Source organism: Myotis myotis, unplaced genomic scaffold, assembly GCF_014108235.1.
Source record: "Myotis myotis isolate mMyoMyo1 unplaced genomic scaffold, mMyoMyo1.p scaffold_m19_p_6, whole genome shotgun sequence".
Classification (NCBI taxonomy): domain Eukaryota; kingdom Metazoa; phylum Chordata; class Mammalia; order Chiroptera; family Vespertilionidae; genus Myotis; species Myotis myotis.
In genome coordinates, this window is record NW_023416368.1 from 76,251,181 (window position 1) to 76,265,721 (window position 14,541).

Below are 14,541 nucleotides of genomic sequence, written 5' to 3' on the forward strand. Positions count from 1 at the left end.
ATCCATTTTTATATTTCCATTTTGAATTGATACTTTGTTTTCCAGCTCTTTAAGATGCAGAACATGATTGCAAATCTTCGAAATGAAGACTTGCTCCCACCAGAGACTATAAGACTCTGACTAAGGACTTGACAATGAACTAATTTGTCCCAAATTGTATTTCTTGTCAAGGGTAGAGTCAGAACCAGATTTCAACTCATTTAATGTTTTCACTCCCAATTCACTCCCGTCAGTTTCTACTTAGGTCTAGATGCCTTTTGATAAAAAACTGGATTTGCTTGACCCCTGCTTAGACTTGATCGTTGGCCCTTTAAAGACTCATTGTTTTAGCATGAAAAACATTGCTGAACAAAAAGCACTTATTTGAGCAAAAAGATTGCAATCTGATAGACACAGATTCAGGTAGCAACCCAAACTGCACTCTGGAGAGAGCAGGCAAAGGCAGGGTTTATTTAAAAAAAAAAAGAAGAAGAAGAAGAAGAAAAAAAAAACACACACACAAATCCACAAAATATAATTCTTTCATACAAATAAAGGATTGCTGGCTAGGTTCACAGGGATTGGTTAGTTCCAATATGTAAATGGGGGAAGCAGAAACGACAAGGAAGTAAGTAAAGTCTACTAGTGTATGTGTCCAAGTAGCAATTGTTCCAAGATGTTTTCAGCTCCAGGATGCTTATAGCTCAGCCATGAGGTAGTTTAGCAACAGTTTTAGCAATATAAACGCAGCTCTGAGAACTGAGGCACAAGATGTTCATAAGCCTCAGTCCTTAATAGCCTCTGACTCTATTTTAAGTGACTCTCTTAGCGATCTTTATTTCATTTTATTTTCTCCATTATCCCTTGGACCCTGCTTAGGCTTGGTGGTTGGCCTTCTGAAAACTATTGTTTTAGCCTGAATAACACCCTCCACCTCCCACCCTACTCCCTTTCTGCTACTTCTTGCCGATTCTCCTGGCCCCTGCAAGTCAGTGCCCCTTTGTTTCCAATGCTCCTGATTGTCACTGGCCACCATGATGGTCAGCCCATCCTCCTTTTGAAAGGCCAAAGCATGTCGAACTGGAAGTCAAGACAGGGAAGACCAAGGTTCTAGGGAGGAAACAAGAGTTGAACTGAACAGACAGTGTGGAAACCGTAATTTTTAAAAATCTGTAAGTGTAACCCCCTTTGGGCCTCTGGTTGACCTCTATAAAACAAGGAAATTGGGCAAAAATGTCTCTAGGATTTCTCTGAGCACTAAAATTCTATGACTTTTGAAGCTTTTTGCTGTTATTGTTCAATTAGCAAGTGTTTTTGGAGGGCCTGCCACAGAACCTGTGGAGTATGTAGAGACAGTGGTTGTAATCTACATGGAAAGATAAAATGAACAGAAACAGCTAGAGAGCCATAGCAAACCCTGTAGAGACCAAGTGGAGCATGTGCAGTACATGGGATATGAGCTGGGAGGAGCTAGGTCACTGGGCATCAGAAAAGTGGTGGTGCTGACAATTTGGTTTGGGTGATAGATGACTGATTGGATTTGGTTAGAGGGAGGAGAAGAGTTCAGGAAATATTTGAATCCAGATTTTTGAATCTTCTGTATTCTATAGGTACGCTTCTGTTTCCACCTAGAAATTCTGAGTTTATTTGAGGGTCCTAGTAGCTCAGGTGGCAGTGAATTAGTGGGGAGGAGAGAAGGACATCCTTTTCCTTCTTTAATGTGCAAAGAAAGCCTACCTGTGATGTATGAGATTCTCCAACCAAGAGCAGAACTGACATTTCGCTGGCCTTGGGGTTGTGGTTGAACCAATTATTTCAGTCCTCATTTTGTACGCCCTTTGAAACTAGAGTTGAGAGTAAAAAAGGAAGGAAAGTGGGATCCATTAGAAGCATAAAGCCAACTCCTCGTCCTCCTCTACAAAAAGGGAAGAAATAGGCCTTAGTTACTCTTCTAGTAGGAAAGTTCTTGCAGTACCAGAGAATTTAGGTAATGCTAAGAGGAAGAGAAAAACGTTTATTCCAATTTTTTTATTTTAAATCATTTTTTTATTTTTCAATTACAGTTGACATACAGTAACATATTAGTTTCAAGTGTACACCCCATTAATTAGACATTATATAACTTACTAACTGATCATCCAAATAAATCTTACACCCTACATAGTTATTAGAATATTATGGACTATATTCCCTATGTGTATTTTACTATTCTGTAACAGTCTGCAAATGACTATTCTGTAACAACCAATTTGTACTTCTTAATCCCTTTACCTTTTTCATCCATCCTCCCAAACCCCTTCCCATCTGGCAACCTTCAAAATGATTCCAATTTTGAAAGCTGACAGGCTGTATGTGTGGGAGTGAGAGAGACACTTACATCTGTTTATTACTTTTTCTTGTTTCCTCTCTCCATAGTTTCCTGCCAGACATTCTCACATTAGTGTTCCCTTCTTCACTCATTCAGATACACATATACTAGTCACTGATGCTCAGAAAAACACCTCTACATCAATAACTAAATAATTCACATGTACCAATATATCCATAAGTATATTCATTGTCACTTTCATTGCCACATTCATTTAATCCATTAAACATGAGTACCTGTGATATCCTGTGTATAACACTCTATACTGGAGATGGAAAGATGAATAATACATGATTTCTGTCCTAAATACTATACAACAACAAACCTATACAGTTAAACACTGAGTTGTAAGCACAGAGATGCATAATAAGTACATGTAAACCTACTAATATGTGTGTACACTGACATCAAAATAGAGCTGCTTGTTCATAAATTTCATAAGTTCTCAAACTATTGATACTGAAATATTTGGGGGGAAGATCTCCATTTTACTGTGTTTTCTTTTTTTTTTTTTTAAGTATATAGTCACCTTTATTATAATTCACAAATACATAAGGATTTTAAAAAACATTTAGACTTGCATGGGCTTCTGTTCATTCAGCTATGCAATTAGAAAACTAACTTTGAGGATAAAAAAAAAAACAAAGTATCATTTTAGTTTCATTTTTTTGCATCACACATTCTGACAGGTTTTCTGGGCCTTTTCAAGGACCAATACTGTCTCAATAAAGCTGCCCAGCCCTAGCCAGTTTGGCTGCGAGTAGAGCATAGGCTGAAGAGTCCCAGGTTTGATTCTGGTCAAGGGCATGTACCTCGGGTGCAACCAATAGATGTTTCTCTGGCCCTGACCTGTTTGGCTCAGCGGATAGAGCGTCGACCTGTGGACTGAAGGGTCCTGGGTTCGATTCCGGTCAAGGGCATGTACCTGGGTTGCGGGCACATCCCCAGTAGGAGATGTGCAGGAGGCGGCTGATCGATGTTTCTCTCTCATCGATGTTTCTAACTCTCTATCTCTCTCCCTTCCTCTCTGTAAAAAAATCAATAAGATATATTTAAAAAATAAAAATAAAAAAAATAGAAGAAAAATATACTCTGGTGAGGATTAAAAAAAAAAAAAAAAAAAGCTGCCAATGCTCAGTGCCTTCTGTAATGACATAAATTTCAATGGGCCATCCTATTAGTCTAACAGTTAATAAAGATCTGGGAATGACAGAATTTGCATTTAATTTTCCTTTTACTCCAAAGGGCAGCTACTTATCCTCCAAAAGCAGCCATCACTTTAGAGGAATCCAAAAAGCATTAACTGCCAAAATGGTGAGGTGGCTCCTCTTCTTTCCCAAATCAAGTTATTTAGAATCTTGACCGAAGGCAAACACCATGAACGCTGAGCAAAGGTCTTCCCCTAAAAGCTACTGTGTTTTCTTTGACAGTTTTTTCATCTTTCAAATTCTGATGTTGATTTCACTTTACAGTTTCATTCTTTTAAAAAATATATATATATTTGTATTGATTTTTTTTTAAGATAGAGAGAGGGAGAAGGAGAGAAACTTCAATGAGAGAGAAACATTGATCAGCTGCTTCCTGCACACCCCCTACTGGGGATTAAGCTTGCAACTGGGGCATGTGCCCTGTCTGGGAATCAAACCGGTGACCTCTCAGTGCATGGGACAATGCTCAACCAACTAAGCCACACTGGCCATGGCTCATTCTTTTCTAATTTCTTCTCTTTAAAAAAAGTATTACTTTTTTATTTTTTTTAGTTCTCACCCAAGAATATGTTTATTGAGTTTAGAAAGAGAGGGAGGGAGAGAGAGTAAGAGAGAAAATTATTGTTTAATGTAAACAGATTTTCATTTTGAGATGATGAGAAAAACATTGATAGGTTGCCTCTCATATGTGGCCGGGTAAAATTATTACTTCTTTAAGATGAATTATTCCACATGCAGAAACTGATAAAAAAGATACCTTGCCCAAGTTAAAAACAAGTAAAGTACCTTCTCAAGAATGAAATCTTTTTATATTCAGTTGACACAATGAAAAGACTACTTATTTATAGATACTTTAATGCTATTTTTCTTGTAATGGGTATTTTGAACCATGAATTATGAAATCATTCCATTATTTTTAATTTATTGTAGGTATTTGAAGAAAGAAGAGCTCTACTTGGAAAATGGGTAACCATTTAAAATATACTTACTTCTATATTTGAAACAGATAAATTATACTTGTATAATATGTTGTGTTATCATAGAGCCCAAAGAATACAGTTTAGATGTAAGGTAATCAGTGATGATTGCTCATAGCCTGAGAAGTTTTTTGGTACTTTATCAGTTATGGTTGTCAGGAAAATAGAAATTAGACCAGTCATTTTAACGGACATAATTAATGTTTTTAAATTTTTTATTTATTGATTTTAGAGAGGAAGAGGAAGGGAAAGAGAGAGAGAAACATCAATTTGCTGTTCCATTTATTTATGCATTCATTGGTTGCTTCTTATATGTTCTGGCAACCTTGGCATATCGGATGACACTCTAACCAACTGAGCTACCCAGCCAAGGCCCAGACATAATTACATTAAATAAATAGAACTGGTTAAACAAATACTGGAAAACAGAAAAGACAAAAAGGGAACACTGAGGTGCCATGGAAATAGAACTGCAGGAAATAGCTTTTTCCAGCTTTACTGATACCTCAGAAGTTCAGAAGAAGGACCCCGTGGGGCTGGGACCAGCCCTACAGGGGACCCAGACTTCGGAGGAACAAAGTAGATAGCAACCATCTGATTCCTATACATCTGAGGAAGTGTGATGGTGCTGGAAGTGTGGAAAAAATTAGACCCTGGAATTCACTTCTGCTGCCAGGGTCAAGAGTTAGGATGCTGCTGCCAGGACCAGCAAGGAAACAAAGGAGTAAGGCTCTTCTACCTTAGTTTCCCTCTAGTACCCTCTTCCCCATTGGCAACCTTTAACAAGGAGTCAGCTATCAAAGGAGAAATACGATTTATAGAGACTCAGCCTTCTCTATTCACAAAGTAGAATACAGAAAGGTGAGTTTGGATCTGAGAGACAATAGCTTAATAACCAACACAGTTCAACCATCTGGCTACTTAGCATCCACATACATCCTTATTCAAGTTGTTACAGGAACAACTTTATGCTTTTATCTAGCAAGATACAACTATCCTCCATACAAATGAAGATTTTCTTACTCTCTCCTTAAAAGAGACACAAAATCCCAGTGGTCCTTGTCCATCCCTCGGTCATGATCAAAGTATCCATCTCTGGGCAATGTTTATTACTCATCAAATCACTCTGCAGTCCCTTCTAATAGTCTCTACCACCCAGGAGAATTGAAAACATATGGTCATGCAAAAATTTGTACACGAATCTTCATAGTAGCAAAAAACCATAAGCATCCAAATATCCGCATCGACTTATGAATGACTAAGCAAAAGGTAGTATATCCATACAGTGGAATATCATTCAGCCTTGAAAAAGAAGGAAATTTTATACAAGCTACAACATGAAATATGAATGCACTGTGGTAAGTGAAATAAGCCAGGCTCAAGAAGACAAATGTTGTTGTAGGATTCTACTTAGATGAAGTACCTAGAGTAGTCCGATTCATAGAGACAGAAAGTAGAAGAGAGGTTGCCAAAAGATGAGAAATTATTGTTTAATGTAAACAGATTTTTGTTTTGAGATGATGAGAAAGTTCGGCAGAAGCATAGTGGTGATGGTTGCATAACAATGTGAATGTACTTAATGCCACTAAACTTTACACTTAACAATGGTTAAATAGTAAATTTTATGTCGTGTATTTTTTACCAAAAATTTAAAAAGCAAGGGTAAGAAAATGCAATAAAGTACTGATACATGGTACACCATGGATGAACCTTGAAAAATAGTATGCTAAGTGAAAGAAACCAGATACAGAGGCCACATAGTATATGATTCCACTTCTATGAAGAGTTCAGAAGGCAAATCCATGTTGTCAGAAATTAGGTTAATGGTTTCCAGGGGCTGGAAGACAAGGGGAAGAGGGATTGACTGTAATGGGTACAAGATTTCTTTTTAGGGTAAAGAAAATGTTCTGGAATTAGATAGTGATGGCTATACAATCTTGTGAATATACTAAAAACTACTGAATTGTACACTCAAAACACTGAATTTTGTGGCATGTGAATTATATCTCAATTTGAAAAATAAATTAGGATTCCTTTTAAAAACTATACTTGGATTTCTTTAATTCTTTTTTTAAAATACTTAATCTCTTATTTTTTAAAAATATATTTTATTGATTTTTTTACAGAGAGGAAGGGAGAGGGATAGAGAGTTAGAAACATCGATGAGAGAGAAACATTGATCAGCTGCCTCCTGCACACCTCCTACTGGGGATGTGCACGCAACCAAGGTACATGTCCTTGACCGGAACGGAACCTAAGACCTTTCAGTCCACAGGCCAATGCTCTATCCACTGAGCCAAACCCGTTAGGGCAATCTTTTATTTTTTAATATGTTTTTATTGATTTTAGAGAGTAAGGAAGGGAAAGATAGAAACATCAATGAGAAAGAAATATCAATCGGCTGCCTACCTCACGTCCCGGGCTTATTGAGAATCAAGCTCACAACCTGGCATGTGCCTGGACTGGTAATTGAGCCATCGACCTTCTTGGTGCATGGGACAACACTCCACTGAGCCACACAGGCCAGGCTCTTTAACTCTTGATATAGGTAATAAACTTGAAATATTCCATTTTTAAAGCATACAAAGCCTTCTTCCTTAAGGGACATCTTTAAACCAGAATATAACAGGTGATAGTATGTCCTTTCCTATGAGTTACTAAAACTCATTTTCCTAAGTATCATAATTTGTTCAGACTGCTATAACAAAATACATAGGCTTTTAAAGAACAAAAATTTATCTTTCAGAGTTCTAAAGGTTAGGAAGTCCAAGATCAAGGCCCTTGCAAATTCACTGTCTAGTAGTGAGATCCTACTTTCTGGTTCATAGACTATTGCCTTTTCACTATAACTTGACATGGCTCAAGGAGTGAGGAATCTCTCTGGGGCCTCTTTTATAAGGACACTCATCCCATTCATGGGAGCCCCACCCTGATGACCTAATCACTTCTCAAAGGCCCCAACTCCTAATACCATCATCTTGGGGGGTAGGTTTCAACATATGAATTTGGGGTTTGGCAGAACACAAACATTCAGTCCTTTGCACTAAAACTAGCATAAAAGTTTATTTCTTACTATTTTTGTTACCTTAGTTGGTCACCAGTTCTTTTCTGTGTTGGTCTACAAGCTTCAGCCTAAAGATATTTATTAACCAAAGCAGAAAAAAATATATATAATGTCTCTGGAAGGATTCATGAGAAAAGGGGCAACTATGAGTCTGTGGCAGGGTGGAAGAGACTCTTTTTTCTGAATAGCTTTTCATACTTTTTGATATTTTTAACCATGTGAACATATTATCAATTCAAAATAATAATAAAAACTTTACAAAATTAATCTACTAAAAATTAAGAAATGAAAAATATCAAAAATGTATGCCCAGCTGGAGTGGCTCAGTTTGTTGAGTATTGTCCTGTGCACTGAAAGGTTACCAGTTCAATTCCCAGTCAGGGCACATACCTGGGTTGCAGGTTTGATCCCTAACCTCTCTCTCTCTCTCTCTCTCTCTCTCTCTCTCTCTCTCTCTCTCTCTCTCTTCCCCCGCAACTTGAGTGAAGATTTTTAAAAAAATACCAAAAATTTAAAATCTAGCTGAGTTTTTCTCATTCTATATATGTATGTTTTTAAATAGCTTTGCATCTGTGACCAACAACTTAAAAAGAGACTTATGTAGAATGACTATTTTTACACCAGCTATCATTCCACTTACTATTAGTGGAAATCACTAAATTAATATAACCAGGGCTAAAGTTCAGCCAGTATTTGATGTGGCTGACCAGCTTCTGTCTGTTTTGATTGGTTGATGGTATTGCTGATTATTACTAAATATTTTTAATATCACCCTGGATAAGGTCTTCAAACATTTTAAAATATCTTATGTATTCTTTTTTTTTACCATAACTAATAGAAATATACATTTGCAAATATCACTAATTATCTATCTTCTCCAATAGACTTATCCATAGCGGGCAAACATGGTTCTATCATGCTCTTTGTTATACATTCCTTGATACTACCAAATGAATAAATGATACTCACTGCTTTTTCTCTTTTGTCCAAAAACAAACTTATTCTTTAAATTTACAATATCATGTAGATTTTTTTGTTTGTGTGTTTCATAAACAACATAAGAGATTGATAACGTAAGAAATATATTTTCCAAAAAAAGAAAGGTGAAATAAAGATAGCAATTTTTCTTTTTACTTAGCATTGTTATACCCAGATTTCAAGATCCCCAAAAAGACCACACCAGGGAGCCAGCCAGTCCGATGCAAAAGCAGAGGGTCCTTTATTTGAGCTAACTCGACTCCCCCTCCTGGCCGACGCAGCAACAGGAAGCGGAGTGAGACCGCTGTGGGAAAAACAGGGTTTTAATAGGGGGTGGAGTGAGGGGAGAGGGGCTGACTGTGGGCCCTGCCGATTGGCCAGGCGCAAGTCGGGTCTTGTTACACAGGATGTGGTCATCTCTATGGCGCGCATGTCCCTTGATTGTCATTGGTTATTTTAAAGAAATCCCAGGCGTGGCCAGCAGGGGCCTGGGCTTCCAGGAAGAAGGTACTCTCCTGAGCACATGGCGGCTGCCCCAACATGGAGGATACGGGGCAAGATGGAGGGCATAGCCCTCGCCCTTTCAAGCATTAGTTGGGATTTTCATGGAAATGATTGAGTATTGGTTTTAAAGCTCAAACTAGTTTTTAAAAGTCATTTTTAAAAACAATCTGGACATTGTGAGCTAAGATGTAATATGAATCCTATTTAATGATAGACAATCCAAGAGTATTTTCTGTTTGGCTGTTGAATGTCATTTTTTTTTTTAATATATTTTATTGATTTTTTACAGAGAAGAAGGGAGAGAGACAGAGAGTTAGAAACATCGATGGGAGAGAAACATCGATCAGCCGCCTCCTGCACATCTCCTACTGGGGATGTGCCCGCAACCCAGGTACATGCCCTTGACTGCGGAATCGAACCTGGGACCCTTCAGTCCGCAGGCCAACACTCTATCCACTGAGCCAAACCGGTTTCGGCGAATGTCATTTTTGTTCACACATTTGCACATGGTCCTGCCTGATGTTCTGTACAGTAACAAACAAAATAATTAAGAGAAACTTAAAAGCTCTTCTACTTTTACCGTTCCATGCTACTACTTAGTCCCTTATAAAAAAAAAAAAAATTCCACCTTTTAATCCGTTAGCAAAAACAGTTGCCTCTCAATCAACAGAAAATAACAGCAGAAGTATTTTAGTTGAAAAGAAAGCATCTCACCTTTTTTCTCAGCTTCTACGTTGTTAGAAATAATAGTAATATTTTGCCGAAACCGGTTTGGCTCAGTGGATAGAGCGTCGGCCTGCGGACTGAGGGGTCCCAGGTTCGATTCCGGTCAAGGGCATGTACCTGGGTTGCGGGCACATCCCCAGTGGGAGATGTGCAGGAGGCAGCTGATCGATGTTTCTCTCTCATCGATGTTTCTAACTCTCTATCTCTCTCCCTTCCTCTCTGTAAAAAATCAATAAAATATATTTAAAAAAAAAAAAAAAAAAAAAAAAAAAAAAAGAAATAATAGTAATATTTTGAAGAATTTGAAAACAGTAGACGGCATTACTTTTAACTTGCTGGAAACAAGCAATCACAGTTAAAATTCAACAGAGAAACGGGAAAATATTTTGCAAATTGCATGCTACATAAAGATTAATATCTGGGAGATATAATGAGATCCTACAATCAATAAGAAAAGCACAAATACTCATATATAATAATAAGTCAATGGAACAATGAGAAATATACAAAAATATACAAATGGCCAATAAACATAAAAGATGCTCTATTCCATGAAACTTGGAGAAATACAAATTAGACAATGAGATTCCCAATTCCTCCCTTTGTCTGTGTGCCAGCAGCAATTAAAGAGACAGATTAACATCCAAAGTAAGGTTCACTGGTGAATAGGAGGATATGCGGAAACACAATGGGAAGGAATATAAAAATGGTGAAGACATTTAAAAGACAGTTTGACACATTCTATTCAATTTTTAAATGCAAATATCCTTTGAACCTGTCATTCCACTTCCATTTCACTGTACTAGAGAAATGGTCACATGGGGCCTGAAAAGGCATGTTCTAGGATATTGCAGGGTTTGTGTTTTGTTCTGTTTTTTTGTATCAGAAATAACCCAAATGGTATTGGCAGTAAAATGAGCAAATAGATCATTGCATAGCCATCCTACCATGAACGAATGACAAGGCAATATGTTCTGGAGCTCATTACAGATCAGGATACTGTGGCTGTCTTTTGTTTGGTTTTTAAACTTCTATGTAGTATTCCACAGAATGGGTATATTCTACTTCATCTAACTGTGTCCTTATTGATGGACCTATGTGTAGGTAACTGCATAGAAGTGCACAAACATCAAACTGTGAACAGTAGTTATTTCTGGGGAGTGGAGTGAGTGAGAAATGACAGGGAGGTTAAATAGGATTTTCATGTTTGATTGTATTCATACCTAGTTGAAACTTTTAAAACAAGAATGTATTCATACAATTGTGAACTTGAGTTTTTGACAGTAGGACTCAGAAACTCAGATTAACATAACCAATAAACAAAAAATAACAAGCCTCCCTTTTTATCTTATCCCTCACTCCCCGTGAACTTTGCCTTGCCATTGTGTCAGATAAATGGACCGTCATTTCTAGCAATTGTCCTCACTTCCTGAAACTGCAGCAAGTATAGTCGTCATACTGCCAACTACTCTGAAAATAGGATTTTTCACAATTCTTTTGAGTCAAGAAAGCCCCTAAAAAAAGGTATTAAGCCCTAACTGGTTTGGTTCAGTGGATAGAACATCAGCCTGCGGACTGAGGGGTCCCAGGTTCCATTCCAGTCAAGGGCACCTGCCCAGGTTTCAGGCTCCATCCCCAGTTGGGGGCGTGCAGGAGGCAGCCAATCAGGTTCTCTCTCATCATTAATGTGTCTATGTCTCTCTCCCTCTCCCTTTCCCTCTGAAATCAATAAAAATATATTTTAAAAGGCATTAAAATAATTATAAAATATAATTATAAGCATAATTTAACATAACAACATAATATAATGTAAAAAAATGAACTGTGAAGTGAAGTACCATAAATGGTCCCAGCTACTCCCCAATCTCACACATTGGATGGGTGGCTGCAATGTTATGGGTATTTTTACTAGAGAGATGATGCAAGAGATGTGGGAGATTTTCGAATTCCTGTACAGTTAACTCTACAGCGGGTTATTTACTTTTTGGATTATTCCTAGCTCCTTTCAAATGCCAAAGGGATTTTCCCCAACTGTTAAGCATTCTTCTGAGTCATCGCTTTCAATTGGTAGGAGTTCAAGGAATGCAAATTCGTTTTCTATTAGCCTAAACAAACACAATTAGAAAGGAAGATTCCTTGAGGCAAAGAACACCTATCACAGCCAAATTTAAATTGCCTTTGACCATTGTCATCAGGGAAATGAGAAACCAAAGTAATTGTCTTCTTAGCCTCTAAAGAAAAATGTTTTAATGCTTTCTCTTGTAGAGTTCGTCATCATTTGTAATCCTAATGTTCTTTTTATATTCATTTTAAATCACTCCAATTTGGGCCCATTTTTTTTGGTGGGCATCAGTGAAAGTACATGGGAAAATCTCAGCAATTCTCAATATATTTCCCATCTTTATCAATGTACAAACATGGTAATTTTATGCTTTTTCATTTAATTGTTTACATATATTTTCTTTTTACATTGATTAACCCACATACTTATTATTTTTAACTTCACTATGATAGTTTATTATGATATCTGCCATGCAATGAGTCAGGCACTCTACTAGGAATTTTATATGTATACCGTGGCCCGATACATGAAATTCATGCGGTGGGGGGTGTGTGGAGGGAGTGTCCCCCAGCCCAGCCTACACCCTCTCACAATGCAGGACCCCTGGGGGGGGATGTCCGACAGGCCTAAACCGGCAGTCGGACATCCCTCTCACAATCCAGAACCGCTGGCTCCTAACCGCTGGCTGCCTGCCTGCCTGATCACCCCTAACTGCTTGCCTGCTTGCCTGATCGCCCCTAACTACCTCTGCCTCGGCTCCTGCCACCATGGCCTCATCCGGAAGGACATCCGGAATGACATCTGGAAGGTCATTTGGCTGTCCAGTCTAATTAGCATATTATGCTTTTATTGTTATAGATTATTTTATTTACTCCTCACAACCACTCTACAATGTAGATATAATTATTCTTAATGTATAAATGAGGAAATTGAGGCTCAGAGAGGTTGTTAGTGGTGGAACTGGGGCTCAGTAATTTATTTCTAGTGAATATTAGAAATAACAGAATATTTTATTTTTTTCTTCTTTTTTTTAAATTTTTTTATTGCTTACAGTATTACAAAGGGTATTACATATGTGTCCCTTTTTTCCCCCCGCCCTTGACAATCCCCTGGCCTCCCCTACCCCCCAGTGTCTTATGTCCATTGGTTATGCTTCTCCCAGTGGCCTCATTCCCAAACCTACCATCAACATAACGCCAGTCTTTCTTTTATCCATTTACAGGTTGCTTAGCTGATCCCCCACTGTTAGGCATTTTGGGTTATTTCTGATTTCTTGCAGTGATGATAATATCTCATGAAAATAGTTTTGTAACCATATTCATCCTGTGTCCTCATGAAGCTCAGTTTCTACAGAGCCACATCGCATTGCCTGAAAGTAATTTTATTTATTTATTTATTTATTTATTTATTTATTTATTTTTAAGAACACCAGACAATAGTTTAATACTGAACAAATCTCTCATTAATAAATTACTCATGTGACCTCAGAAGAATAAGTTTTACAATTGTAAAGAGTAAGTCATTCAGATTGCACATTTAGAAGTCAAAGCACATATCTTGTTTATATACAAAGGGTTATTTATATATCCCTTACAGTAGAATAGTGTTGTTAGTAAGTTTTCTGTGCCTGTAACATGAAATGCTTTATTATTCATTTTTGTTTTGTTTTTAAATAGACTTTTTAAAAGAATAGTCTTAGGTTCATTACAAAATTGAGCAGAAAGTACAGTTTCCATATACTCCTTGACCTATACAAGCTATTTTTTTTTATTTTTTTTTATTTTTTATTAAATCTTTATTGTTCAGATTATTACATTTGTTCCTCTTTTTTTCCCCCCCATAACTCCCCTCCTCCCAGTTCCCGCCCCACCCTCCGCCCTCACTCCCCACCCACTGTCCTCATCCATAGGTGCACGATTTTTGTCCAGTCTCTTCCCGCATCTCCCACACCCCTTTTCCCCCCCAGGAATAGTCAGTCCATTCCCTTTCTATGTCCCTGATTCTATTATAATCAACAGTTCATTCTGTTCATCAGATTATTTATTCACTTGATTCTTAGATTCACTTGTTGATAGATGCATATTTGTTGTTCATAATTTGTATCTTTACCTTTTTCTTCTTCTTCCTCTTCTTAAAGGATACCTTTCAACATTTCATATAATCCTGGTTTGGTGGTGATGAACTCCTTTAGCTTTTCCTTATCTGTGAAGCTCTTTATCTGACCTTCAATTCTGAATGATAGCTTTGCTGGATAAAGTAATCTTGGTTGTAGGTTCTTGGTATTCATCACTTTGAATATTTCTTGCCACTCCCTTCTGGCCTGCAAAGTTTCTGTTGAGAAATCAGCTGACAGTCGTATGGGTATTCCCTTGTAGGTAACTGAGTTTCTTTCTCTTGCTGTTTTTAAGATTCTCTCTTTATCTTTTGCTCTTGGCATTTTAATGATGATGTGTCTTGGTGTGGTCCTCTTTGGATTCCTTTTGTTTGGGGTTCTCCACGCTTCTTGGACCTGTAAGTCCATTTCTTTCACCAGCTGGGGGAAGTTTTCTGTCATTATTTCTTCAAATAGGTTTTCAATATCTTGCTCTCTCTCATCTTCTGGCACCCCTATAATTCTGATGTTGGTACGCTTGAAGCTGTCCCAGAGGCTCCTTACACTATCCTCGCATTTTTGG

At 37.6% G+C, this 14,541-nt stretch overlaps 1 protein-coding gene across 3 annotated transcripts in view; it reads left to right on the forward strand.

The window, feature by feature from the left end:
* The window catches only part of FBXO16 (F-box protein 16), a 52,990-nt gene that overhangs the window by 9,376 nt on the left and 29,073 nt on the right, over window positions 1-14,541 (forward strand). For all 3 annotated transcript variants that reach the window (XM_036314421.1, XM_036314420.1, XM_036314422.1), the window contains one exon: window positions 4,486-4,521. In XM_036314421.1, the coding sequence (XP_036170314.1) occupies window positions 4,486-4,521 (36 nt within the window). The remainder of the gene's footprint in view (window positions 1-4,485; window positions 4,522-14,541) is intronic.